The 26,789-nt window shown below is 38.6% G+C and overlaps 1 protein-coding gene across 3 annotated transcripts in view; it reads left to right on the top strand.

Annotated features, from left to right (window-relative positions):
* Positions 1-26,789, top strand: part of FNBP1 (formin binding protein 1) — a 181,638-nt gene that overhangs the window by 88,017 nt on the left and 66,832 nt on the right. For all 3 annotated transcript variants that reach the window (XM_006834871.1, XM_006834870.1, XM_006834869.1), the window contains exons 3-4: positions 2,650-2,706; positions 3,821-3,968. In XM_006834871.1, the coding sequence (XP_006834934.1) occupies positions 2,650-2,706; positions 3,821-3,968 (205 nt within the window). The remainder of the gene's footprint in view (positions 1-2,649; positions 2,707-3,820; positions 3,969-26,789) is intronic.

Genomic DNA, 26,789 nt, shown 5'->3' with positions numbered 1-26,789 from the left:
ACTTGGAAAAAATAAGGAAGTGAATACTAAGATGCTGACAGATGAGAAGCTTGTTGTGGAACATTAGTCACCAATCTGTCTGAGTTCTCTAGTGCTGCTAACAGAAATACCACAAGTGGATGGCCTTAATAAGCATAACTGGATTTTCTCACAGTTTAGAAGGTTTGAGTTCTGAATTCAGGGCACCAGCTCGAGGAGAGGCTTTCTCTCTCTGTGTTGTCTTTGGAGGCAGGTCCTTGTCACTTTAAGCAGCTCCTGAGTGATCTTCATGTGGCTTGGCATGCATCTCTCTTTCTCCCATATCTACTTTTTCCCTTGTTTAATCTCTTTTATATGAGGATAAATTGAAAAGTATTGCTACAAAATCATGTTGTTGTTAGGTCTCATTGGGTCAGTCTGACTCCCTTTGTAGAACAGAATGAAACATCGACCAGTCTGCACCACCATCTTCATAATCATACCTGTGTTTATACTCTTGGTTGCAGCCACTGTGTCATTTCATCTTGTTGGGGGACTCCCTCTGTTTCATTTACACTCTACCAAGTATGATGACATTCTCCAGGGGGTGGCCCCTCTTGATGACATGTCCAAAACATGAGACACAAGATCTCACCATCCTCATTACTAAAGTAGCATTCTGGCTCCCCAGACAGAATTGTTCATGCTTCCGGCAGTCCATAGCATATTCAATTTTCTTCAGCAACACCATGATTCAAATATTAAATGAAAACATTAAAATGTGAAGCTATTATTTCTCAATATACCCTCTGTTTAGGTCTATACAGTTCTGAAGGCAGTGTTTGGACTCCTGGTGTGGCGCTGATCTAACACCAGACTGTAACCACAAGGTCAGCAGTTCAAACTCACCAGCCACTCCTCAATGTTAAGTTTGGGAACAAAAAGAAGTGTGTAAAGGGGCAAGATCAGGGCTGTAAGATGGACGGGATAAGGTTTCTCAACAAACTTCTCATAGGACAGCCATTGTTACCCTTGAAGAGTGAACAGGCGCAGTGTTGTGATAGAAACAAATTCCTTGGTGCAACTTTCCTGGCCTTTTTCTCATCCATGCAGTTTTCCATTTTCCTAAAACTTCTTCATAACAAACACCTATGATCATCTTGTGTCCTTTGAGAAAATCTATCAAGATTAACCCTATGGAAAAGAAAAAGAAAAAATAAAAAACAGTTGCCCATAACCTTGAGCTGACCTTTCTGCCTTGAATTTAACTGGCCCAGCAAATCCCCTTGGAAGCCAGTGTTTTGATTGGTCTTTTTTTTTGAAGTTACTTGAATGAGACTAAGAGGATGATGGAGGCTATGAGGATGATGCAGAATGGGGCAATTTGTTCTGTTGTGCATTGTGCATAGGGTCACTGTGAGTTAGAACCAATTGGATGTCACCTAACAACTCATCAAGCGAGCCTCCCACCTGAAGGCACTCAGCTTTATTTGTTGTGGGCCCGGAAGCCTGCCATTCTGTCTTGGTGCTCTGGCTCTTCATTCTTCTGCACCTGCTGCTGCTATTTCTCCTCCACTTCACTGCTTCTCTGATATCACAGCTCTCTATCTCCTGGTTCAAAAAGGTTCAGCCAGGGATCTTGGGGTCTAACGGGTGCACTCCATTCTTGGTTCTTCTTTCTTGCTGTTCGTGAGATTCCCCCCATTCCTGCTTCTGAGATGACTAGTTTTAAACTCAGTAGAATGGCAAAATTGACCAATCTTCTCATTAAAATCCTATATACCTTATTTACATGGTCCTACCTGGTGTGGCGCTGTGGGCTAAAGCAACATGTTTTGTTTGGAATACATTCATGCATGTATGAACTAGAACCCTAGTAGCGGTACTTTTTTTATTTACCTGAGTATCTTAAAAGACATTGACTCAAGATCCACCCTATATTAATTCTGTTGCATTAACATAACAAAGACAACAGGCACAGCAGTTAGGATTTGAAACACACACTATTGGGGGACACAATTCAGTCCATAACACCACCCTATGACCATCTCACTAAGCCATCTACAGTGGCTTAAAATCAGGAGCTAGTGGAAACAATGTTATTATTATACATCCTCTTAGTTTTTGTTTAAATTTAAGTGTGCTAAATGTAGTATTTGTATTGTTCTCCTAGAGATGGGAGAAATAATTTAGGCTGACTTTAGTTAATCTGAATGTATTCTGAGCAAACCTACACACGTTTTCCTAAAGTGTTAACACACAATATGGCCTCAAGTTCCCTTGAAAAGATATATTCACAGGTAGTTTTCATTAGCCATTTCAAGACACACAGCCTTGAAAACATGCCTAAGCACTATGATTTTTAATTTTAAAATTTGGGCAACGGTCCATGTTTTCCTTGGACTTGGGACAGTAATGCCAAACTAGGATGACAATGAGGGTATGGTAGCCTAAGGAAATACTGCCCTAAGTCCAGTACTACAAATAAAACCTTTATTTATACATGGTCTGTACTTTCCAGTCAAATAAAGTTATTTTTTCACATTCAGTGTTGTGATGAGCTAACAGTCTCTTCTAATTTGCTCTACCTTTGTGGAAAAAGATGAAAAGATATGTGAGTCCTTAACAGAAGCTGCTTCACTTATTATCTTCCTATATAAAGTAACATGTTTGCATTTGTTTTGTTTTTAGGAATCTCTCTAAGAAATACCAACCTAAAAAGAACTCGAAGGAGGAGGAAGAGTATAAGTATGTTTATCATTGATAATTATTGGGTAGTATCTGTATGCCCCTGGCAATGATTATGAAGGGGAAGGAGAGCTATCTATTAAATTAAGTTATACTCACTATTTATAGTTTGTCACCTTTTGAATTGAGGGAGTGAACTATAAAAACATAAGCAATTAACTTTTCTTATATGGAGCCACTAAACCTACTTCAGATGGTTTCAATTAGAATAAGTAGGTAAAGTTTAAAATACAATCTGAACAGATACAGAAGTGTGGACTATGTATTCTAGTTACTTGATTTGCTTCTATTATGTCAAAACATAGGAAGGAAACATGTCAACTTCAGTATGCAATTTAAACATCTTAACATGCACAACCACCCTCGGAAACCCTGTACAGGGTCGCTATAGGTTGGAACCGACTCAACAGCACTTAACAACAACAACAACAATGTACATTTAAGGAGTCATTGTGGGATAATGCACTGGACCGCAAGGTTGGTTTGAACTGCAAGGTTGTTGGTTCAAATTCACTAGCCGCTCCTCAGAAACCCTATGTTATTTATGGTTGCTATAAGTTAGAACTAACTCGAAAGAACAATAACAATAACAATGTAAATGTAAATATCAACTACATTAGTACAAATTTGTTGTTGTTAAGTACCATAGTAGAGTCATAGTGACCCTGTACAGGGTTTTCGAGGCTGTAAATCTTTACAGGAGCAGAAAGCCTCATCTTTCTCCCATGGAACATCTGGTAGTTTCTAACTGCTGACCTTGAGGTTAGCAGCCCGATTTGTAACCACTATACTACCAGTGCTCCTTACATTAGTACAAATAGTATGTATATATATAAACATATTTTGGAGTATGCAAATTAAGCATAACAAAGCCAAATATTAAATAATGTAGAGCAAGTCAGTTTCACAAAATGAGAATTGTTTCAGTTGTAATTAATTCTGAGCCATTTTGATGAGAACACTATCTGTATAATAAATTGTCAGGATCCTGTGGGAGGTTAAGGCAAATTAACTTGATTTTAATTAATATTTCATTTCATTTCATAAGAGTAAAGCAGACTGAGAATTGATGTGGCCTTGTTTGAAAGGAGGTGATGTGTGTTCTGTTTTGTAGGTACACGTCGTGTAAAGCTTTCCTTTCCACCTTGAATGAAATGAATGACTATGCTGGGCAGCATGAAGTTATAGCTGAGAACATGACCTCACAGATCACTGTGGAATTGGCACGCTATGTCCAAGAATTGAAGCAGGAGAGGAAATCGGTAACAAATACTATTTTTCTTTCCTAAGAGATTGACCAAAGACCATGGGGCTATCCCTAAAAAGTTTAAAATTAAAGATTGATGAGTTTTAAACTGATGACTTTGACAATTGTATAAAAGCTCCGGATCCTGTTTGTAGAATGTTCCTTGATCTTTCCATATGGTTTCAAGGGTCCCTTAGACAGTTGGCGCAAATAGTTGGTACTTGACTACTGGCCTAAAGGTTAACTATTCAGATCCACCCAATGGCATTCAGGAAAAAAGATTTGATGATCTACTTAAGAAATGTCAGTCTTGAAAACTCCACTTTGATGCTCGTGTAGTCTCCATGAGTCAGACTAAATGGTAACAAGCAACTCATCTGTGGACCCCAGAATATCTGTTCCTTTGAGGAATTTAAATATATTTGAGAATTTTAAAATCAGTAAGTAACATATAATATATGGGAGCTCAAGCCCTAGTGTGGCTCTATAGGCTAAGCACTGGACTGATAACTGCAAGGTCAACAGTTCAAACCCATCAGTTGCTCTCAGAAATCCTATACAGGGTTGCTATGAGTCAGAACTGACTTCATGGCACTCTACAACACCAACAATGTGGGGGCGCAGTGGCTCTGTAGGAAAAGCGCTAGACTGCAGAGTGCAAGATTGGCGATTCTAGTCCAACAGCCGCTCTGCAGGAGAAAGATGAGGCTTTCTGCTCCCACAAAGACTTACAGGGTCACTATGAGTCGGAACTGACTCAAAGGCACTTGACAACAACAGCAGCGTATAATGTACAGAATGTTGTTGTTGTTGTTAAGTGCTGTTGAATCGGTTCTGATTCATGGTGACCCTGTATACGTTTCCAAGGAGTGGCTGCTGAGCTTGAACCACCAGCCTTGCAGTTCAAACCAACCTTGCAAGTTGAGTGCTTTTCCTACAGTGCCACACCAGGACTCCAAACATGTAGAATAAGTAGTATTAAAATAAGTGCTTTTTATAAGGAGTTTATAAAACAAAACAGGAAAATGGCCTCGGTTATATCCGTTTTGCTCCTTGGCTCAGTCATTGCTGTCTAATGAAGAGGACCTTTTGCCTTATTTCTTTTGCCACCATTACAGTATTTTCATCATTTTAGTTGTTAACAAAAGAGACAGAGGCATACTTAAAATATTCACAGTCAAGATTTTGCCATAAGGACTTTACCTTTAAGTCATGGTCTATACCATTGTATTTGGGTGGTTTGTGAGGTATATAATACTTTGTTATTAATAATTAAGTGCCAAAGCTGGCCAGTGATATGCTTTTAAAATAAATTTAAATCCAGTCTTTTTTTTTTTTTAAATTATTTCCCTGGCGATATACAAGAGTCAACAAGATAGATAAGGTTCCTATTGAAATGGAGGTAACAGTAACAATGGTCCCAAAAATAATGAATTAATTGCAAGTAATAGGATTATGTGACATATTAGGGATCAGCAAAAGGTTTCCTAGGGACATTGCACTGAAGCTACAATTGGAGACTGGTGGGATGAGTAGTATTTGGCCTGAGACAAGCAGTCAGTAGAGGGAGAAGTCAGTGCAAAGGCCCTGAGACAGGAGGGTGTGGAACATATGAGATTTTTATAGAAGTCCATTGGGACTAGAGTTTAAAAACAAGGATGAAAAGATAAATGGCAGCCATAAAAGCCAGTGATGACCAGATTTAAGGCTATTCCTATAATTTTGTCACTCCCAGTCACTTCATTCTGATATTCACTCATTCAGCCCATATTTATTTAGTACATATTTTGTGTAAGACACTAGAGACATAGTAGTGAACAAAACAGACATGAATCCCTGCCCCTGTAGTTTATTTTCTAATTGTGGTTGCTTGTCATGATGGTGCTGATGGGGGAGACTTCAATGAGCTCAATAAGTAAATTGTATAGCATGCCAGAGGTGATAGGTGTCATGGAGACAGGCAAAGCTAGGAAGAGAATGGAGGGTGTGTAAATAAGACGAGTATTCCACTGGGTGGTGGTGGTGGGGGGGGAACCCACTGAGAAGGAGACAATTGAGAAATATTTAAAAGAGCTGATGAAGCAAGCCTCAGGCACTGAGTACCAATTGGACTATGAGGGAAGAGAGCTAAATTAAGAGATTGTGGGGTCAAAATCTCCCGACATGATTCAGGTAAGATGAGGCCTGAGAGTTGACCATAGGTTTTCACCACTATACAAGTCATTACTGTTTTTCACGAGGGCAGTTGGCAGGAAATTATATCTCCCGTACGCACTTCTGTATCACCAATGTCTAGAACAATGTTCCATGAATTTATTTTACATGGATAGATGTGTATATATCTGGATGAGTGAATTAATGAAAGAATGAATGAGCAAATATTTGGCCCCTAGGTGGAGATCATTTGTAAATGCTTTTGAATGATTTGAAGACATTGAACTAAATTAATGCACATGCTTTATTCTGGCTCACTTTTTCCCAGGTCTCCTGTAATTTAGTTCTTTATAAAGTATAAATATGTGGCACTTGGCTTTGGGTATGTTTAGAAGATGTTGTTGTTGTTAAGTGCCATCAAGTCAGTTCTACCCGTAGTGACTCTGTATAGGGTTTCCAAGGAGTGGCTGGTGAGCTTGAACCGCTGACCTTGCGGTTCAACCTGACTTTGCAGTCTAGCACATTAACACACAGTGCCACATAGGAAGAGATTTATGCTTTAAGATAAATTCATTTGTTTAAAAACAAACATAAAACCAATATGTTAATAAACTGAGATAAAGAATTTTTATCTTTTTACATCAGAATAATGGTTCTCAACTTGGGACAATTTGTTTACCCTGTGCACTCCTGCTGCAATATTTGGAGACATTTGGGTCATAAATGGAGGAAGTGGTACTGGCATCTTTTAGAGGCTACAGAGTCTGCTAAACATCTTACAATGCAGAGGACTGTCCTCACATCAAATGGCCCATTGAAAAACCCTGCACTAGAGTCCTACATTAGATGACACCCCCAGCTAGATCATTCACCTTTTATTTTATATGGTGGGAAGGAAGCAAAAAGATTCTGAATAAAGCACAAATATCTAATAGCATTATAGAGTAAGTAAAGTAGGTTTGAACATTGTATTGGACTACTTCCCTGGTTCCTGAACTTCCCTTGGCCTTGCAAGATTTATACCTTCTTCCTGTTTGTGACTTTAGTCAGTGATTTGTATCTCTTGACTGACCTTCCTTCTCCAATGCAGTTTAGCATTTCAGCCAACTCCCTAAACAAAAGGTTTATACATTTACCTTAGTACAAAATGTAAACTCTGTTTCCATAGTGAATCGTGGGATGTGAAGCTCACATAACTTGGTCTTTTACAACTGTCTGAATTCCTCTGCTTTAACCACATAGCCTCCTTGGTACACCTGAGCCATGCCTGGTATGCTCCTGCCTCAGGGCCTTTGCAGTGTCTTTTCCTTCCTTGGAAAGCTTGTCCCCAAGTATCTGTAGAACTCTTTCCCTGACTACTTTCTCAAGAATGCTACTTTCTCGTTGAGGTCTTTCTTATCCACCTTCTTTTAAATTGCAAGTCCCTCTCCATATTCCCTACTCCATTCTTGATCCCTTCCCTGCTTTACTTATTTTCCATAGTATTTATCAGCACTTGGTATTTTATGTCTTGCTTGTTTGTTTTCCTTTCATCCACATTAAAATGTAAGCTCCATGAAGACAGAGATTCTGCTTGCCTGCCATTATATCCTAAGTACTTGGAATAGTGCCTGGTGTGGCACAAATCAGACTCTCAGTAAATCTCTGTGTGATGAAAGAAGTAACTCAGAAACAGAAGAAACAGTTTTAGACTCAGTGTGGCCCTCAGTTGGACTTAATTTTACTCGTTGAGGATCCTTGTGTTTCTTTGCCTTGTTATGATTGAGGTCTTTTGTAAAATTTACTTATTTACTGTTACTTGCATGTCTTTTCTTTAAAGCACTAGTTCGTTTTGTTTTGTTTTTTAAGAATAGAAAAGCAAAAGCTAACCCATTGCCTTTGAGTTGATTCTGACTCTGCCCTGTATAGAATAGAGTAGAACTGCTCCATAGGTTTCCTACGCTATAAATCTTCATGGAAGCAGAGTACCTCATCTTTCTCCGGTGGAATAGCTGGTAGTTTTGAACTACTGACCTTGCAGGTAGCAGTCTAATGCTTAACTCACTGTGCCATCAGGACTTCTTAGGTTGTGGAGGATGTACACAGCAAAGCATACACCAGTTCAACAGTTTCTCCATGTGTAATTTAGTGATATTGATTACATTCGTCGAGATATGCAGCTATTCTCATTCTCCTTTTCTGAGGTGTTCCTCCCTCATTAACATAAATGCACTGCCTCCTAAGATTTCTGTATCATCTTTTGAATTCCTCTCGTCACTTTAATCCCATATAGATCTTAAGAACATGAAACTCAAAACAGATATATTTTACTAGTTAAGCTAAACACATGTTTTTTTTTTTTAAAAGTTATATCTGCATTTTGAATTCTGTTCCCTTTATCAGAAATGATAGTAATGTATTATTGAGTAAATTATAGGTGGTACATGTACACATTAAGTAACATCTTGCGGTATGTAGCATTCCTTTTATTTTAAGGAAAATTACAAATATACAGCTCTGAGTCAGCTGTTCTTTTGGGAGGAGCTACAGATACCATGTTTTCTTGATATATTTTATAATTATATTTAAATGAAAAATAGAAAATTGTGAAACCTGGAAATCCTAGAAAGAATATCAGTAGAAAAATGTATGTTTGTGGTAACAGTGAACATTAATAATAACTATGGATAATGTAGTTATTCGTATATGATAAATAGCATTTATTATCTTGAATGACTACATAATGTGGTATCCTTTTATATATCTGTACACCACAGTATTTTAAATCATTCTGAAAATACTGGATATTACTTATTGTCAAGTGTTGGTTTTTATAGATTTAGTAGCTAGTATCTATTGTACTTTGCAGTCAGTCCACACCACGTCCCTTTGGGAAGGGGACTGATATTTTATTAAGGAGCCTGGAACACAGAGAAAGAATGAGTTGGCCATACAGCTAAAGGAACTGGGATTCAAACCCAGACATCCTGCCTCTCAGGACAGCTTGTTTGCATGTATTTGTTTGTTTAATAGATTCTGTAAATATCTTCATCCAAAATTATTTTAGGAAAGGAAATACTTGAGATCGCTCTTACTAACCAACTCTTTCTTCTCCCTTAGAGCTTTTACTTTTGGCTACTCTGTCTTTTCTTAACACACACACTAATTTTCTTAATGATGACTTTCCAAAGAATCTGGAGAATGCGGTCATTTCCCTTTTCTGGCAAAATTTATTATTGGCAGAAGTGGCACAACAGAGCTAAAATTCAAATCTAAGTCTTCTGATGCCAGTCTCAATGGCCTTTTTGTTGTGCTCAATGAAGGGCTAGTGTGGCACTGTAGGATAAGCCCTAGAGTGCTAAATGGAAGCTTGGTGGTTCAAACCCACCAGCCACTCCTCAGAAACCCTATGCAGGGTTGTTATAAGTTGGAACCAACTTCACAGCACTTAACAATAACAACAACAGTGGAAGGTTGACAACATGTCCCAATTCTTTCTTAGAAGAGGAGGAGAGCCAAAATCAGTACTGTGTCCACAGAGCTGTAATTTCCTGTTAGTTTGTGGGCTGAGGAGACAAAAGGACACAGACTTTCCAGTAAACAAACCTGGCTCAGAATTCCAGCACCTCCACCAGCTGTATGACCTTAGGCAGGTTACATGACCTCTCTGAGCTTCTAGTTTTGCATTTGTAAATGGAGGGCTAATCATGGCAACCTCACAGAAAATTGTGAGAATACAGGTACAAACCACTTAGTATACTGCTTGAGAATATTGATATATAAGCATTAAGCATCTGGAAGCTCTGATTATAGCTATTCCATTTCTTAGCACAAATCTCATGACTACCCAAGACTTTTGATCAAGATTTATTACAGAAAACAGGAGTGTGACCTATGTTATAGTAATAGTTGTCCATGAATTTAAAATGACCTTTCTAAAATTGCTGAATTAGTAGATAGTATTAATGCCTTTTGAAATTTAGACTGAGCTACTGTTTCTCTTTATTGGATAGAAATTATGTACTGCTCTTAACCAATGGTATAATACATGTTGGGTCATTTGATACTGTGACAATTTAAAACTCACAGGATAACTGCTGGAGCACATTACTGCATATAGAAAATATTCCTAAGCTTAGTTGAGAATCTGGTAGATTTGTTTTCATTTAGATATTGCTATGCTCCTGGTGAGACGCTGTGGGTTAATGTGTTGGACTGCAAAGTTGTTTGAACTGCAAGGTCAGCCATTCAAGCTCACCAGCTGCTCCTCAGAAACCCTGTAAAAGGTTGCTATGGGTTGGAACTGACTCGACTAAACAACAACATCAGGAGTCCTGCTCTGGCACTATAGGATAAGCACTGGACTGGTAGCCATAAGACTGGTGGTTCAAACCCACCAGAGGGTTTTAACGCTCCTCAGAATGCCTATATAGACTCGCTATGAGTTGGAACCATCTAATGGCACTCAACAACAAAAATGCTCAAATAGATGAATTTCTTAGAAGAATCTGCATAAGGAAATATAGCCCACTAGGAGCTCTGGTAGCGTAGTGGTTACAAATTGGGTTGCTAACCCCAGGGTCAGCAGTTTGAAACTACCAGCTGTTCCATGGGAAAAAGATGAGACTTTCTGCTCCCGTAAAGATTTACAGCCTTAGAAACCCTGTGCAGGGTCACTGTGAGTCAGAACCGACTCCAAGGCACATAGCCACCAACCACCACCAGCATGCACTTAACAGGAGTCCTGGTGTAGCACTGCAGGTTAATGCACTAGACTGCAAAGTTGGTTTGAACTGCAAGGTCAGTAGTTGAAGCTCACCAGCCTCTCCTTGGAAACCGTATACAGGGTCACTATGAGTTGGAAAAAGAACTCAGCAGCGGTCAACAACAACATGCAAAGGATGTAGCTCCCTTCCCTTCTTGTATGGACTTGAAAGGAAGTAGAAGAAAGCAAGGTAAAGGGAGCGATTGATAGTCTTCTTGACTTTGAGGCCATATCATGACAATAAGCCCACTAATCACTGAACTGCTAATGGCAGGATCGGCAATTCAAGCCCTTCAGCTTTGGAAGAAAGATGATTGTGGTCTGTTCCACTAAAGATACCCAGTCTCAGAAACCACATATAGGGCTGCAGGGTCGCTATGGGTCGGAACTGACTTGGCAGCACTTAACAACAACAACAACAACAACATGAGTAGGAATTGATTAGATGGTAGTGGGTAGGTTTGGTCTATCTTTAAGTCTCAAATCTTCAATTGTAAAATAGAAAAATTGGTCCTCTGTATTCACAATTCCACATTCTTGGATTCAATCAGCCACAAACTGAAAATATTATTTGGGGGGAGAGGTACAATTGAGGGTCAAAACAATCCCGGGAAGGCTAAGAGGGAGGGTAAAGTGATATTTAAATAGCATTTACATTGTTTTGGGTATTATAAGTAATCTAGGGATGACTAAAAGTATATGAAAGAGGATATGTGAACATGGATATTTACTTTTCCTGCAAACACAACTATGAATGTGGTGGAGTATACAGCAGGCAAAATGATGAGAACATCTTAGATATTACCAAACATCCTAAGGTAATAAGTTGCTAGGCCTGGGGGTTCAGGACCATAGTCTCAGGGGGCACCATGATCAATTGACATAACAGCCCACAAAGACAATGGTCTACATCCTGCTTAGGTGAGTATTTTCTGGGATCTTAAAATCTCAGGCTCAGCCATCTAAGGTGCAACTATTTGTTTCTCCATGTGTGGAAGAAAGAAGAGTGATGAACATTGAAGATGATTGGAATTAATTAGTCCAATGGACTAATGGAACATGTGAACATCAGTATCCACAATTCTGAGACCCAAAAAATTAGGTGTGCCTGGCTACCACTAGCAACTTCTCTGAAAGGGATCACATTAGAAGGTCCTGGATAGAGTGGGAGAAAATGTGGAACAAAATTCAGTGTTATTAAAAAAAAAAAAGAACCAGGCTTACTGATCAGAAAGAGACTGGAGGACCCTGAGACTGGGGCCATCAGCCACCCTTTAGATCTGGGTAGGAACTCACCCTCATGGCCCAATTGTCAGCCAAGCAGTAATGGTAAATGGGTATGTAGGGGGGAAAACGTTAGTGAGGTATGTTCACCATGAAATGATCAATCATTCAAAATCAAAAGGGTAACATTTACCTAAGGACAGAGTTGAGGAGGGATGAGGAAGGTGGACTGGAAATGATAACCACAGGGAGGAAGTGGGATAATTGTTGTTGCATGCAGGGGATTACAAACATTGAAATGAAACAAAGTGTATGCTCTTATCTGTAAACCTTCAATCAATTCATAATAAAAAGTTTTTAAAAAGTATATTGCAGGATGCGTGTAGGTTATATACAAACACTTTGCCAGTTTATATAAAGAAACTAATCCTGAGACGTTGTGGGATTATTTACTTGCTGTTTATGTTTTTTGGGGAAAAGATTTTTTTCCCCCAACTGTCCTGTTTAACACTGTCTTTGTTTGTTTGCTTTAACTTTTTATTGTGAACTGAATGAAGGTTTACAGCCAAGATCATTAGCTTTATGTTCAACAAATCATGCTTCATCTTAATGACTATGCCCCCCCCATCCCCCATGCAACAACAGTTAACCCACTTCCTCCCTTGTGGTTCCTATTTGCATTTCTCCCACCTTCCTATCCCCTCTCAACTTTGTCCTTAGGAAAATGCTGTTCTTTTGATTTTGAATGATTGATCATTCTACAGTGAGCATACCTTACCTAGTGTTGTTGTCCCCGCTATAAATTTATCTGCTGATTTGCTGAAAATTGTACCATGAGAGTGAACTGAAGGGTGGATGAGGGTCATAGTCTCAGGTTCCTCCAGTCTCTTTCTTATCAGTAAACCCACTTTTTTGGTTTGTTTCATTAAATAATTTTGAGTTTTGTTCCACATTTTCTCCCACTCTATCCGGGACCCTCTAATGTGATACCTTTCAGGGCAGTTGGTAGTGGTAGCCAGACACCATCTAGTTCTTGTCTCAAAGTCTTGGGTATTGATATTTACATTTTCCATTAGTCCATTGGACTAAATTGATTGCAAGTCTCTTCAGTTTTCATCACTCTTCTTTCTTCTGCACATGGAGAGAGCTTTCAACATCTCAGATCACCCAACTAGGTTGTAGAACATTATCTTTGTGGACTATATTAAATCAATTAAACATGGTGTCCCCTGAGACTATGGTCCTGAGCCCCCCAGGCCCATTAACATATTGCCTTAAGATGTTTGATAATATCTAAGACATTTTCATCATTTTACCTCCTGTATACTCTACTACATTCATAGTTATGTTTGCAGGCTAGGTAAATACTCATATACAGATACACTCTTTCAAACTCCTATTTATTTGTGGGATATATAAATATACATATCCCACTCTTCCTTCTTTACCCATTCAGCTTGTGTCTCAATCCATGTATCTATGCACAGTACACTGTTGTTCCATATATCACTGTTTACCTCTTTCCCTTTTAGCCCATTTGTATCTCCCTGTGTCTTCTCTTATCTTCATTATTCTTCTGCCACCCTCTCTCTTGTGTATTGCCCTCCCAATCACCTAGGCTAACATATGTCTACCCTCTAGCCAATGAATTACTCTCCCCTCCCTCCTACTCTAAGTAAACATCAAAGAATGTTTCTTTTAGTATGGAAACTTTTTCTTAAGCTTTTGTAATTATGATTTCATCCAATATTTGTCCTTTTGTGATTGACTAATTTCACTCAACATAATGTCCTCCAGGTTTATCCATGTTATGACAGGTTTTGAAGATTCATCGTTATTTTTCAAGGTTGCATAATATTCCACTGTGTGTATGTACCAAAGTTTGTTCATCCATTCTTCCACTGATGGACACTTAAGCTGTGAATAGTACTGTAATGAACATTGGTGTGCATATATCTAAGAAAAGATAACTTTTTTTTGCAATAGTTTCTACATTTACTGTATTGTCATACACAATGTAGTTCACTCACATAATCTTATAAATAACCAATATTTGTGTTGACACATAAAACGTATAGGATTATTTTTAAAATATGTTTAATTAAAAAAAAAACAAATTATTTCAAAAAAAATTGATTTTAAAAAGCAAATTATTAACCATCTACAAGAGCATAGGAGTGTAGGGTCTTTCTTCTGATGCTGAACCAGCATTGGTTCTCTTTAGGAAAAGCATGAATACTCCTAGAAGCTAAAAGGCGCTTCATTTCTTTATATAATGGGTTCCACTTAAGGCAACTGTAGTTTTGGTTAGATGTTTTCTTTCTCTTTAGAGATGATGGAATCAGTACTCAGTTTCTGGGAGGGAGAATACAAAGTATACAATAACAATTCTTTTAGTTTGCCTTCTGTGTCTCACTCAAAAACATAAATTATGAACAAGTCTGAGCCCTAAAACAACGGCTAGGATTTATTGGTATTTAATAATAATGAGTATAAATAACTGAGAAATTGAGAATTTCTTATATGGTAAAATCTGGAAATTTTATATACTTACCTACTTCGAAGGAGCTCTGGTAATGTAGTGGTTACGAATTGGGCTGTGAACTGCAAGGTCAGCAATTCGAAACTTACCAGCTGCTCCATGGGAGAAAGATGAGGCTTTCTGCTTCTGTACAGATTTACAGCCATGGAAACCCTATACAGGGTCACTGTGGGTCGGAACCGACTAGATGGCACTTAACAACAACAACCTAATTCAAGAAACTTGGAAGACCTGGCAAACTGACTGGAAGAGATCTGTATTTGTGCCCATTCCAAAGAGAAGTGGTACAACAGAATGTGGAAGTCATTGGACAATATCATTGATATCCATGCAAGTAAAGTTTTACTAAAAGTAATACAAAAATGACTGCAACCACACTTTGACAGAGAGCTTGCAGAGGTTCATGCTGGATTCAGAAAATGATGTGGAACAATCAAGGGATATCATTGCTGAAATCAAATGGCTCTTGACTGAAAGCAGAGAATACCAGTTTACCTGTGATTTGTTGACTATGCAAAGACTTTTGATTTTGTATGAGTATTCCAAAACACTTAATGGTGCTCATGAGGAACCTATACATAGACCAAGAGGCAGTTGTTCAAACAGAACAAGGGAACACCGAATGGTTTAAAATTAGGAAAGGTGTGCACCAGGGTTGTGTTCTTTCACCATACTTATTCAGTCTGTTGCTAACTGAGCAAATATTGGAGAAGCTGGATTATATGAAGAAAAAGGTGGCATCAGGATTGGAAGAAGACTCATTAACAAACTGCAATATGTAGAAGATACAACCTTGCTTGCTGAAAGTGAAGAGGACTTTAAAATACTTACTGATGAAGATCAAAGACCCCAGCCTTCAATATTTGAGGGACAGCTTTGCTAGGTATATGATTCTTGGTTGGCATTTTTTTTTTTTCCTTACAAGGAGCTCTGGTAGCGTAGTGGTTACGAATTGGGCTGCGAACCTCACGGTCAGCAGTTCAAAACTACCAGCTGTTCCATGGGAGAAAGATAAGGCTTTCTGCTCCTGTAAAGATTTACAGCCTCGGAAACCCTGTTCAGGGTCACTATGGGTTGGAACTGACTCCACGGCACATAACAACAACAACAACAACAACAACAACAACAGGGTTTTATGTATGTCATCCCATTGCCTTCTTGTTTGGATGGTTTCTGTTAAGAAATCAGAGCTTAATTTCATTGGTTCTCCTTTATAGGTAACTTCGTTTTTTCCTGAGCTACTTTGATTATTCTTTCCTTGCCTTTGGTTTAGGAAAGTTGGATTATGATATGTCTTGGTGATTTTCTTTTGGATCTGTTCTGTTTGGGGTTCATTCATCTTCCTGAAGGGCTGTCTTCTTATCTTTCATGATGTTAGGGAAGTTTTCTTCCATCAACTCTTCAACAATTTTCCCTGTGTTTTTTATTGTTCCTTCCTGTTCTGGAATTCTGATCACCTATAAATTGTTCCTCTTCATGCTGTCCCACATAACCCTTACGTTTTCTTCAGATTGTTTTCATTCTTTTTTTTAACTGTTCTTCTAGCATACTAGTATTAAGAGATTTATCTTCAAGCCTGTTAAGTCTGGCTTCCATTGCTTCACATCTTCTCCTTTGTCCTTTCAAAGTATTATCTATTTCTGAAATCTTACTATTAATCTTCTGGATTTCTATGGTTTTGTGTGGTTTCAAAGTTTGCATTTATTTTGTCTGTTTGTTCTTGTAGTGTTTTCCTGAATTCTTCTAAGATATTTTCTGTGTTCTCCTTGCTGTCCTCCATTTTCCTGTCAATCCTTTGAAGATACCTAAATATCATTCTTTTGAATTTTTTTTCAGTTATTTGCATTATCTTTTCTTCCTCAGAAATGTTTTCTGGCTTTGCATCTTGCTCATTTGCTTTAGCCAGTTCCTATTGTTTCTTCATGTGAGCTAAAATGGCCATTGAGAGGTTGTTGTATTTGTTTTTAATTGATGATTATATGTTGTTCTTAGACTCTCACCAACTGTCTCCTGTAGGTGACGTTAGAGAACAGTAATTTGTACAGTATTCTTATTGGCTGTTCCTACACCTCAGTTTAGGGTGGGTCTTGGGTGGTCTTGACTGTTGTCTATCATTGATCAGGTAGTATAAGAGCTGGTATTAGCTGTTACCCAGTAGGTGGAACTGCAGAGGATATGGTTGTGGCAGGACTGTATTGGTAGGGTTGGAAACCCAGCCCACATACCCACATAAGGAAATAAAACAGATTAAACAAACAAGGAATCAACAATGAAAAGAGAAAGTAATAATAAAGAGAAATAAATAAATAAAAACATACAGCAACCAGGAAAAAAGAATATAACTATAAAGACAAAAGAGGATCTGGAAAATGGAGCTATAGAGTATAACTAAACAGAATAACTATAGAATAACTAAAAAGAGAAAAGAGGTACAGGAAAATGGAGCAATAGAGAAAAATAGAAAAAAAAGAGATAGGTTAAAATTCAGGGGAATGGAAAGAGAGAATGAATAAACAAAAACATAAAAAGGAAAAAACAACAACCCAAAAACCCAAAGCAAAAGCAAAAAAAAAAGTGCAGCTGTTGGACCCGGAGAGGAGAAAACTCTGGGGGGCTCCTTTAAGCCAAGGAGCTCACGAGGTAGGCATGGGAGGGATGTGACAGCAGAGTTCCTGGCCCTAAATAGAGTTCCTATTGGCCTGGGTGTTATCTATGTTCAGGGCACTCAATCTGGAAGTAGTTTGTAGTAGTCGTTGATGGAGCTGGTTTCAGTGTCTGTTAGGACTGCAGGGCGACTGGTTAAATGCTAGTCCGGTGGCTCTGCAGGTTCTGTAGGTCTGAAGTTGAGCTTGCTTGAATCCAGGCACCAAAGTGGCACACCAAAGTAGTGCAGCCAGCCTCCGCTTCACAGTGGTATGGCTCCCAACCACTTGGCTCTGAACTCACAGAGAGCAGCAGGGTCTGTGTGAGGATGGAAGTTGTCCACACCTCTGGTCACCAGGGGAGTGTGGAGAAAAAGAAGGAATCCCACCTTTCCGGGATCACTTGTGTGAATCTACTCTGCCAGATCACCTTCTGTAGCCAGATCTGCTCACAGAAGTTCAAGATGGCAGAGCGACGTCTGGCTGGCCATTCACTGGTCTTCTTTTGCGGTCCCTGCTCAGCTTTCTCTCAGCAAGTTCTCAGTCCACTTCTCTGACCTTTCCTCTAAAGTTCAAGGTTCCTGAATTTTCATCTGTGTCTGTTTCATTTGGTCTCTCATCTCTGTTGTATAAGGTCTGTGTAGTGCATCTGCCTAGTCCGCCTTATCGAGAGAACTCTGAATAATAAGAATATTTAGTGATTGTACATTATTCTAAGACTATGATAATTCGCTTAACTGATTCTTCATTGTTTGATCAATAGGCTATTTGTTTTTCATTTCATTTATTCATTTACTGAAGAAATACCACAGTGAACTCTTTTCCCTTCAAAGTATTTCCTTTTGGGGAAAATTATTTCCCCAATTTTTATTCCCCAGAGTAAGAATAATATTAGGTCAAAGAGTACATGATTAAGTATACATGATTTATGGTTCTTGATTAAGCTCTTATCGTGTATATGAGTGATAACCTTTAATAGAATTATAGATAAGACTCTTAAATGTCACTGAAATTATCAACTTGAATATAAATTGACCAATGTGTGATAATGGGTAATTCAGAGTAGATATTTCCCCTTAATAGCTACTGCAAATACACTCTTGTTCGTGATGCATGCTAAATCAAGTTATTAATGAATTTTAGAGTGTTTGCTTGCTTTGGTTCCAAACTTTGAGTCTATTTAGGATTATCCACAATGATCATCACTAGCCACACATGAGGAATTTATGGTAATTTGTAGCTCCAGAGGTGAACCAAGAGGTTCTGGCCAACATTTGTTGGAACCTCCAAGAAAATGTCTCCCTTAAGGTGGAAAATATGGTTCATTTCTCACAGAATGTTGGCCCAAAACAGAATCATTTCTTGGCAACAGTTATCTGAAGAGTTCTAGAGGAAACATTTATATAAATACCTTCAGTGATTCACTAAAATTTTTATAAACCTCAGAGTATGCCTCCAGACCCCACATTACTTAGAATTTACCATTTCATGTGTTATCCACAAGATTTCCAAAATGTTTGAAAGTTGATGCTGCACTAAAAAGTATAACATTCTTTTTTAAAGTAGGTATTGGATCGGTCCTACTTTAATGGGTTTGTGAAAGGACTTAATTCCTATAAGGAAATTCTGCAGAATGGATTGTCTTCAGTATGTTTAGAAAATATTTTTATAAGGAAATTTAGCAAATAGATCATACTTAGCATGAAAGAAAGCAAAAATTAAAAGGAGTTTATGCACATGATCAGATAAATTATCAATCTGTTTCTGATCTTTTCAGTCCTTTTGAAATTCAACTGTGGATATTCAGTAATAAGCCAAGACCTATAGAAAGAAAACACATAAAACCGAGACTGATTCTAGATTTCATAATCTGGATAACCAACAGTGAATTTTCTTGGCATTTCTCCTGGTATCATTGCCTATATTTAAATAAATCAAAAAGCAAATGCACTTCTACCTTTTAGTTGTTGTTTGTCTGCTTGGGTCATGCTTAAACAGTGGCTGTCTCAAAATATTAGGATTTATCTTAATGTTAGTGCTATTAGTTTTTTTAATTTTTAAATTTATGCTTTGGTTCCAGACTTCTCTCCAGCGCATACAAAAAACCCCTAGTTTAATATATCTCTAGGTGTTGTATTTGCTTTTGTGATGTCGTCTTTGTTTCTAAAGTACATGTGATGATGGCATTCTGTTAACTAAGCATGGGTCCTGTCACTACTGTAGTTTTGTCACCTACATAGTCATTGGTCTGTTGAGGCAAAGACATTTTATTTCATTATTTATGGGATAACATTCAGGACACTTAATTTATGGGTCTAAAATGTGACCTTGGGTTTGGGTTTCTCTCTTGCAAGCTGGACTGATATCTCCTTTTTTCACCTAAGAATTACTTGCCTGATGTTTCGCATCTGACCTGATTCTCTTAGACCCAGTGACTTGTTTGATATCTCCTCTTAGAGCCTGGTGCAACATCACCCTGTGGCATCATTGCTAGTGGAGGTCCATGGAGCCCAGCAGCAATGTGGTGTCCACCCCTTCCCTACAGAGTTGTGCTTTGCAGTGGTGCTGTTAACACATGCAGAAACAAACTTTCAGTCTCCCAAACCCATTCCCAATATCCTGCTCCAACATGAACTTCTTTCACTTCTCAATTTAATGGCATCCTCTTTTCATGCAGATGCTCTAGCCAAGTTCATGGAGCCATCCAGCACTTAGCACTTCCCACATATTCCGTGTCTTCTCTGTTGATTGAATACAAACACTCCTCTTCCGTGCTCCAATCATCATCATCTCTCCCCTGGAGGACTGTAGCAAAGCCTTCTAATTCATCTTCCTAGTCACGCTGTTGCCCTTGCACCTAAAGCAGCACCATACATATGGTGAGCATGCAGTTAATACTTGTTGAATAAACTATTGAATTCGACTTCAAGACTTTTTAACCCTGGCGAGGATTAGCGCTCTGAATATGTGTCACCCCTTGATGTAGCACTCTACCGGAAATTCTAATTAGTGGAGATTCTCTTTGGGTTGTAATTGTTTTATGCCTTTGGAGAGGGTCAAGTGACAGAACTCAGTCATTTGCTCCTTAATATTAATCATTTTTTATTGATCTTTCATTCTGAGAGTTAACCCAAATTCTTCAGAGGAATTAGACCTTTGAGGAAGTGGAAGGAGGAATTATTTTGAAAAACAGGAAAGCAGTACTAAAGTCTAGGTCAGTTGCTGGATGTGGAGAGTTTTAGGTAGCAAAATCAGCTTGAGAGGAACAGAGGAACAGTGGGGAAGAGAGGCACCAAAATGAGTGAACAGCCTCGCACGCTACTTCGACTGACCCTGGCTCATGTGTTACGGTCTTCTGCCTAGTGCCCAGATGACTAGTTTGAGGATTAAGTTAAGCACCTGATTATGAAGCTAGGAGATAGGCATCTTGGGAAATGTTAAACAAGTTCACTGAGGCAGAATCTCTTTTGTAAATGACTTTAAGAAAATAGGTCTTACTGAATAAAAGCAGAATGTAACTCCTGTCATGAATATTTCTGTAGTTATGGTTTGGGATTTAAGCAAGAATGAGAATGCTCAGTTCAGCAGGACTGAGGTGATTCAGGACTTTCCCACATGGACCTTGTAGATATCTATACCATACAGATTTATTGATAAATTGGAAATCCAGAGTAAGGGTTAAATGCTGCCAGTGTTCAAACTGATTACACTGTTCATATTTGCTTTTGAAGAAATCATATCATTTGTTTCCTAACACGTTTTCTGGAAGCTCATTTTTTCTTGGCCCTTTACAAGCCCCAAGGTTTGTTTTCAATGGTGGAATCTGAGTTTATTCAGACTTCCAGATGGTAGCTTCTTCTCAGTTTAAGTGTTTGTTGTTGTGTTTTAATTGACTGTTCTCATATCAATGCTGTTATAGGGTCCTGTTGATTGAATACAAGTTTTATTATGTAGTTTTGACCATTAATGGTATATGTATATATCTATAGCTATATCTATATAGTGCCATCGAGTCGATTCCAACCCATAGCAACCCTGTATAGGGTTTCCAAGGATCAGCTGGTGAGCTTGAACCACCAGCCTTGCAGTTCAAATGACTTTGCAGTCTGACGCATTAGCCCACAGTGCCACACCAGGGCTCCTATGTATGTGTGTATGTGTGTGTATGGATATGTGTATGTATGTGCTTAACAACAACTATATATGTCTAAATAGATCTATATATATAGATATAGATATAGGTCTATATCTATATCTATAGATCTATAGATATAGATATATATAGTTGGTTCTGACCCATAGCGACCCTGTATATAATGTTTCCGAGGAGCAGCTAGTTAGCTTGCAGTTCAAAAGGCTTTGCAGTCTGGCACATTAACCCATAGTGCAACACCAGGACTCCTATATATGTGTGTGTGTGTGTGTGTGTGTAAAATTAAAATGAGCAGTTGCTATACCAAATTGTAGACTGTAAATAATAAACACTCACAGTTTGTCTTTTATACCAGTCTAAGTATGATTTCTAGCAGTGTAGCAAGCACAATGTTCTTGGAAGCTTTGTCTTAATGTTTCTCTATTTTAGGTTTTCTGTGGTTTTTATCTTAACTCTCCCTTGATTATTGAGATTTTTTTCTTTTTAAAGATAACTTTCATTTTTACTAAGACTCAAGTAAAAGTTGCAATGAAAATAAGCAAGTTTAACCATCACTCCCCAGATACTATCAGGCATTTTTGAGTCTAATATTACGTTTTAAAAGGGAATAAAAGCATTTGATTACAGGAGAAAGTAAGGCACATTCTTCATGTCTCTAGAGATGGCATTTCCTGTCTCTTCTCTGATAGGAGCAAAGCGTTGTGATGACTTCACTCTGAAGTTCCAAAAGAAGTGCTCATTATCTTTTTCCAGAGAACAATCCCTCTTTATTTAAAACTCAGAGGCATACTGTTTAGATACACACTTGCTCACTGACCAGAGGAGAAATGTTTTGCCATTGTTTGTTAATACACAACAAATACATTTGGTAAGATGGCTACTTATTTAATTTTGTAACAATTCAAATCACTTTTCCAATTAAGATGGAAGATATAACTGGTTAAACTGTGTACTTACTGTTCAGGTCAGAAAGTACACAAAACCTTTAAGAGGCCTAAGGGATTATGCATCACAGAAAGTTTTTGTTGTTGTTTTGTTTTTGAGTGTGTGGGTTATCGCCTAATACATTTTGAAGAAACACATACTGTGAAAGAAAGATTAGAAGAAAAATTACCATTACCTAGGTTTGTTTTTTGTTTTTCCTTAAGCTACATGAAATATTGCTATCATAAGTGTACTTTTCAGGTAATTGTTTTAGTCTGACAAGATTTGTGGCATAATAAGTAATAGTGTGGCCAAGGAATCCTTCCTTGGAAAAAGTTTACCATTAAAGACAAGATGCACAGTATACCTAAAAATAGGCTCTTATTTATTCAACATTTAACTTAAGGAGTGGTGAAAGAATTTACTGCCTGGGTTTTCAGTCCTAATCATCCCAAGAACTTTCAAAATTTGTCTTTGAATGCCTATTATTTTCAGAGAAGATGCCGTCTGCAATCAAGCCTTGTCAACCTGCCCAGTGAGGAGCACATTCTTCTTGTCCTTTTGTACGCATTTCCTTTCTCCACCCTGTACTGCCTTAGGCTGTAAGGCAGCTTCTGTTTTATTAAAACATTAATTTAAAGGTTGTTGTAAAGCTAGAGGGTAAATTTAGAGCACCGCTGTCTGAATTTATTGCTGGTCTTTTCTTTTTTCTTTTGTCTGTATTTGAATCTCAAAATAAAATTATGGGGTATCTTTTTAGCAACACAGGGCAGAGCCCTGTGGTCCTGTTTGGGAAGTAAAGATAGTTCTGTTGACAAGAAAAGTCACGTTTCTGAACAGTACAAAGGGTATTTAGGACCCTCAATGTTATCACTGGAGAAGCTCTGATGATGTAGTGGTTAAAGTGCTCACAGGCTAACTGAAAGGTCAGTGGTTTCAACCAACCCGCTGCTCTGTGGGAGAAAGATGTTAGCAGTCTGCTTCCGCCACGATAACAGCTTTGGAACCCCTATGGGGCAGTTCTACTCTGCAGTGGTGTCTCCACAGCAATGAGATACGGGTGCCCTACTGAAATGCACAGGTCGGCACTCCTCTGGGACTCTCCCTAACCTGATCTTCTGTCTCCTTTTCTCTGCCTCTCTTTTGCCTAAGAACCTCCCTCACGCCTTCCTTTTCATTTTTTTTAAAAGCTGTGTTTGTGACTTTTAGCAAATGTGCTTTTATTTTGTATTTCTTCCAAGATTAAGAGGCTGATTTTTTTAACGTCTTCTGTAATCTTGACCCTTTTTTGCTTTTTATTCCTAGCCTTAGACTCTATCTCTTTTTTGTATTATCCCTGTATCCATTATGAGAACTGAAAACGAAGTCCCAAGCAGTTTCTCTTGGGCTCTTAGATACCAAAAAAAATTGTTGAATGGATAAAATTTGCAGCAAAGAAGTACTTAAAACAGAGTAAAATATAAACTCAAAGGACAGGCAAGAAAACATTCCCTTATAAAGGGATATTGTTCTTATTTTTTTAAAAATCAGACTTTGTTCCCGGCTTCCCTTTCCCTAACCCCTACTCCAGTTGTCAGCTGTTATGGGTGTTGATGTACTAAATCACAAGTTCTAATGAAGTGAAGGAGTCCTGCTGTGGTGCTGTGGGCTAATGCACCAGACTGTAAAGTCGTTTCAACTGCAGGTCGGTGGTTCAAGCTCATCAGCTGCTCCTTGGAAACCCTATTCAGGGTCGCTATAGGTCAGAATCGACTTGACAGCACTTAACAACAACAATGAAGTGAAATACAAAGCTCTGGGATTATGATTAAGGGACCTCTTCTTCTTGGTCTTCCTTTGACCTCCCCTTCTCCACAGCACAGCCCACCACCTGTGCTTCCCTTTGCCGGGTAGAAACCAAAATGTATATTTAAACCGGGTAACTGAAGGAAGGTCTTTTTTTTTTTTTTTTTTTTTTTTTTAAAGACTTTTATTGTGAATTGAGTGATAGCTTACATGGCAGAACAGCTGAATCATATTTTGTTTCACTACAATGATTACAGTCCCCCCCATGCACCATTGGTTAACAATATTTGCCTCTATTCCTTCTTTTTTATTTTGATGTACACAAAACAAAAAATATGTAATTGTTTCAGCAATCAAAGGGTACATTTTGCAAGCTTGCCTGTCTGGCATATAGCCTTTCTCTTTCCTTGGGTCTAGAGTCCTCAGCTGCTCTCTCTCTATGCCATCACCTCTGCCTCCATCTCTGGTGTCGCTGTTTCTCTGGTTAGTATCCCATGCTCCACTCAGGCTTTTCCCTCTTGATGGTCTTAGGGTCATCTGTTCCTGGAATGTAAGTAAGATTAACTACTCCCACTTTTTGTTTTACCTTTACAGTTCTGACCAATCAGGATCACAATTAGTCATGGTAACAATTACTCACTGTTGAATCAAAAGAATCCTATCCCCATCCTCCCCCATCCCCTTGCTCTGAAACTAAGCACATTCTTGAAAAGTTTATAGACCTCCATTTTAGGTAGCCACTGTTTAAGTTGCCCTTTCCTATTAACCCTGTGTACTAAGGGATGGGCTTAATCCTTGTTGTGAAAACTCCTTCCCTCTCTGTTGGTATTTTGAGCAACTATATCCATAAGCAAAGGTCAAGTTCATCAAATTGTAGCAATTTACACTTGCTTCCTGTATCAAACTTCTTTATCTTCCTCTTCCTGAGTTCAGATCAACAAACCATCCAAGCTAGGCCAAATGGGTACTGTCTGCAAGTTTGGGCATTCTTGTACTCTTCCCCCGACTTCAGATCAGCTAGATGCTTCATTCTTAGCTTTGGCCCCCAATGGCTAGGTCAGTGTCCATGAGCTCAGGGGTTCCCAAATCTCTCCAAATTTTGAACCAACCAGCCCTTCCTCTTCTTTTTCTCATTTCAAAGTTGACAGGTGTCTATGGAACATGGTCAAGGTCAGCCCATGTCTTCATTACTGCCTTTCCCCCACATCCACTCACAGGTAGACTAACACAGTCACCAACTAGCTTACAAGCCTGCTTGTGTGTTCCTTTAGAGTTTCGGTCTTGGAAGCGGGTTCATCCTGAAGGGCTGACTTTTCTTGTCTTGATAACTCCCTGGCAAACAGCTTGCTTGTTCTTGTAATAGTCAAGCAGTCTGCCTTTTTTTTTCCCTCCTGCTGGTCTTTCTTTCAGGAAGTATTTTCTGTCTCTAGCCACTCCGGGTTAGTCTGCATGTCCTTTCAAGTGGGAATGTCCCACCTCAGAAGGTTCTGGATGGGGCTCAGGATTCCACATAAAACCCCATACTCTACAAGAAGCCCATTTCACTGGGAAAATTCTAGAACCCCTTTTAGGTATTCCAATCAGTGATAGGCTGAAGACGAAGGAAGACCTCTTATGTAAAGGAGCATTTACAATGTTGTAGTTAGAGTTTAAGGAAAGCAGTAAGGGATGGTAAGACTCAAAAGGCAAGGAGGCAGGCATCACACACAGCAATTTCCTGATTGCCTGTTTAGAGAGGACTGCCTGACCAGCACGGTGGCCTTGGTTGAGAGTCAATTGTGGCATCTTAGCAGAGGATGCCACAACTGTATACTCCTGTCCTCTGATAGCTGGAACTTCTCCATGACACAGAGTGAGGGGTCCATTGTTAGGGGACCATCCATGGAATCGCTGCAGTCCAGTCTCTCAGGACTCAGAACAAGCTGGAGAATGGATGTGGAAAACACCCAGTACATCCATTAATTGCTACATTTGCAGTCTCAGTTGAAGGATATTAAAGGATTTAGAAAACATTGATAACTCCAGGTCACTGAAATACAGAAAAGCATTGTTTTCTTAATATTTATGTATATTTAAACAGGTCTTTCCTTGATAGCTTTATTTTTCATCGTGATCATATCTAATCTTATGGCTTTAACTACCCACTTGATGATTATGACAAAATATCTGTTTACATGGTCTCTTCCCCAAACTCAGGCTTATACCTGATAGACTCTTCACTTGGGAAAAGTGGGGGCATTGTTGTTTTCATAGAAACAGTAACTTTAACACATCTTGTCAACCTAAGCATCTGATCTTCCTTCCTCAGACTTATTTCTATCAGTCTTCCCTCTTCTTCTAAAGCTCAGGACAACAACCTTGGTGTCACCATGGCCATCTCTTTGCTATTCAACACTAGGCTTGTGCCTACCTCAAGGCCTTTGCAAAGAATAGGGAGATAAATTTATCTTTAAGTTAAAAAATATCTAAGTAATGAAAATATCCTTTGACAGAAAAGATTTTATACAAATGTTTATACTCAAAAATTGAAAATTCTGCATCCTAAATTTTCATCAACTAATGAATAAAATCAATTATTGAATGATGCAGAGGGCATCAAGAAAAGATGGAAGGAATACACAGAGTCATTGTACCAAAAGGAAATGGTTAATGTTCAACCATTTCAAGTG

Source organism: Chrysochloris asiatica, unplaced genomic scaffold, assembly GCF_000296735.1.
Source record: "Chrysochloris asiatica unplaced genomic scaffold, ChrAsi1.0 scaffold00014, whole genome shotgun sequence".
Classification (NCBI taxonomy): domain Eukaryota; kingdom Metazoa; phylum Chordata; class Mammalia; order Afrosoricida; family Chrysochloridae; genus Chrysochloris; species Chrysochloris asiatica.
This window is presented reverse-complemented; position numbering and strand designations above follow the sequence as displayed.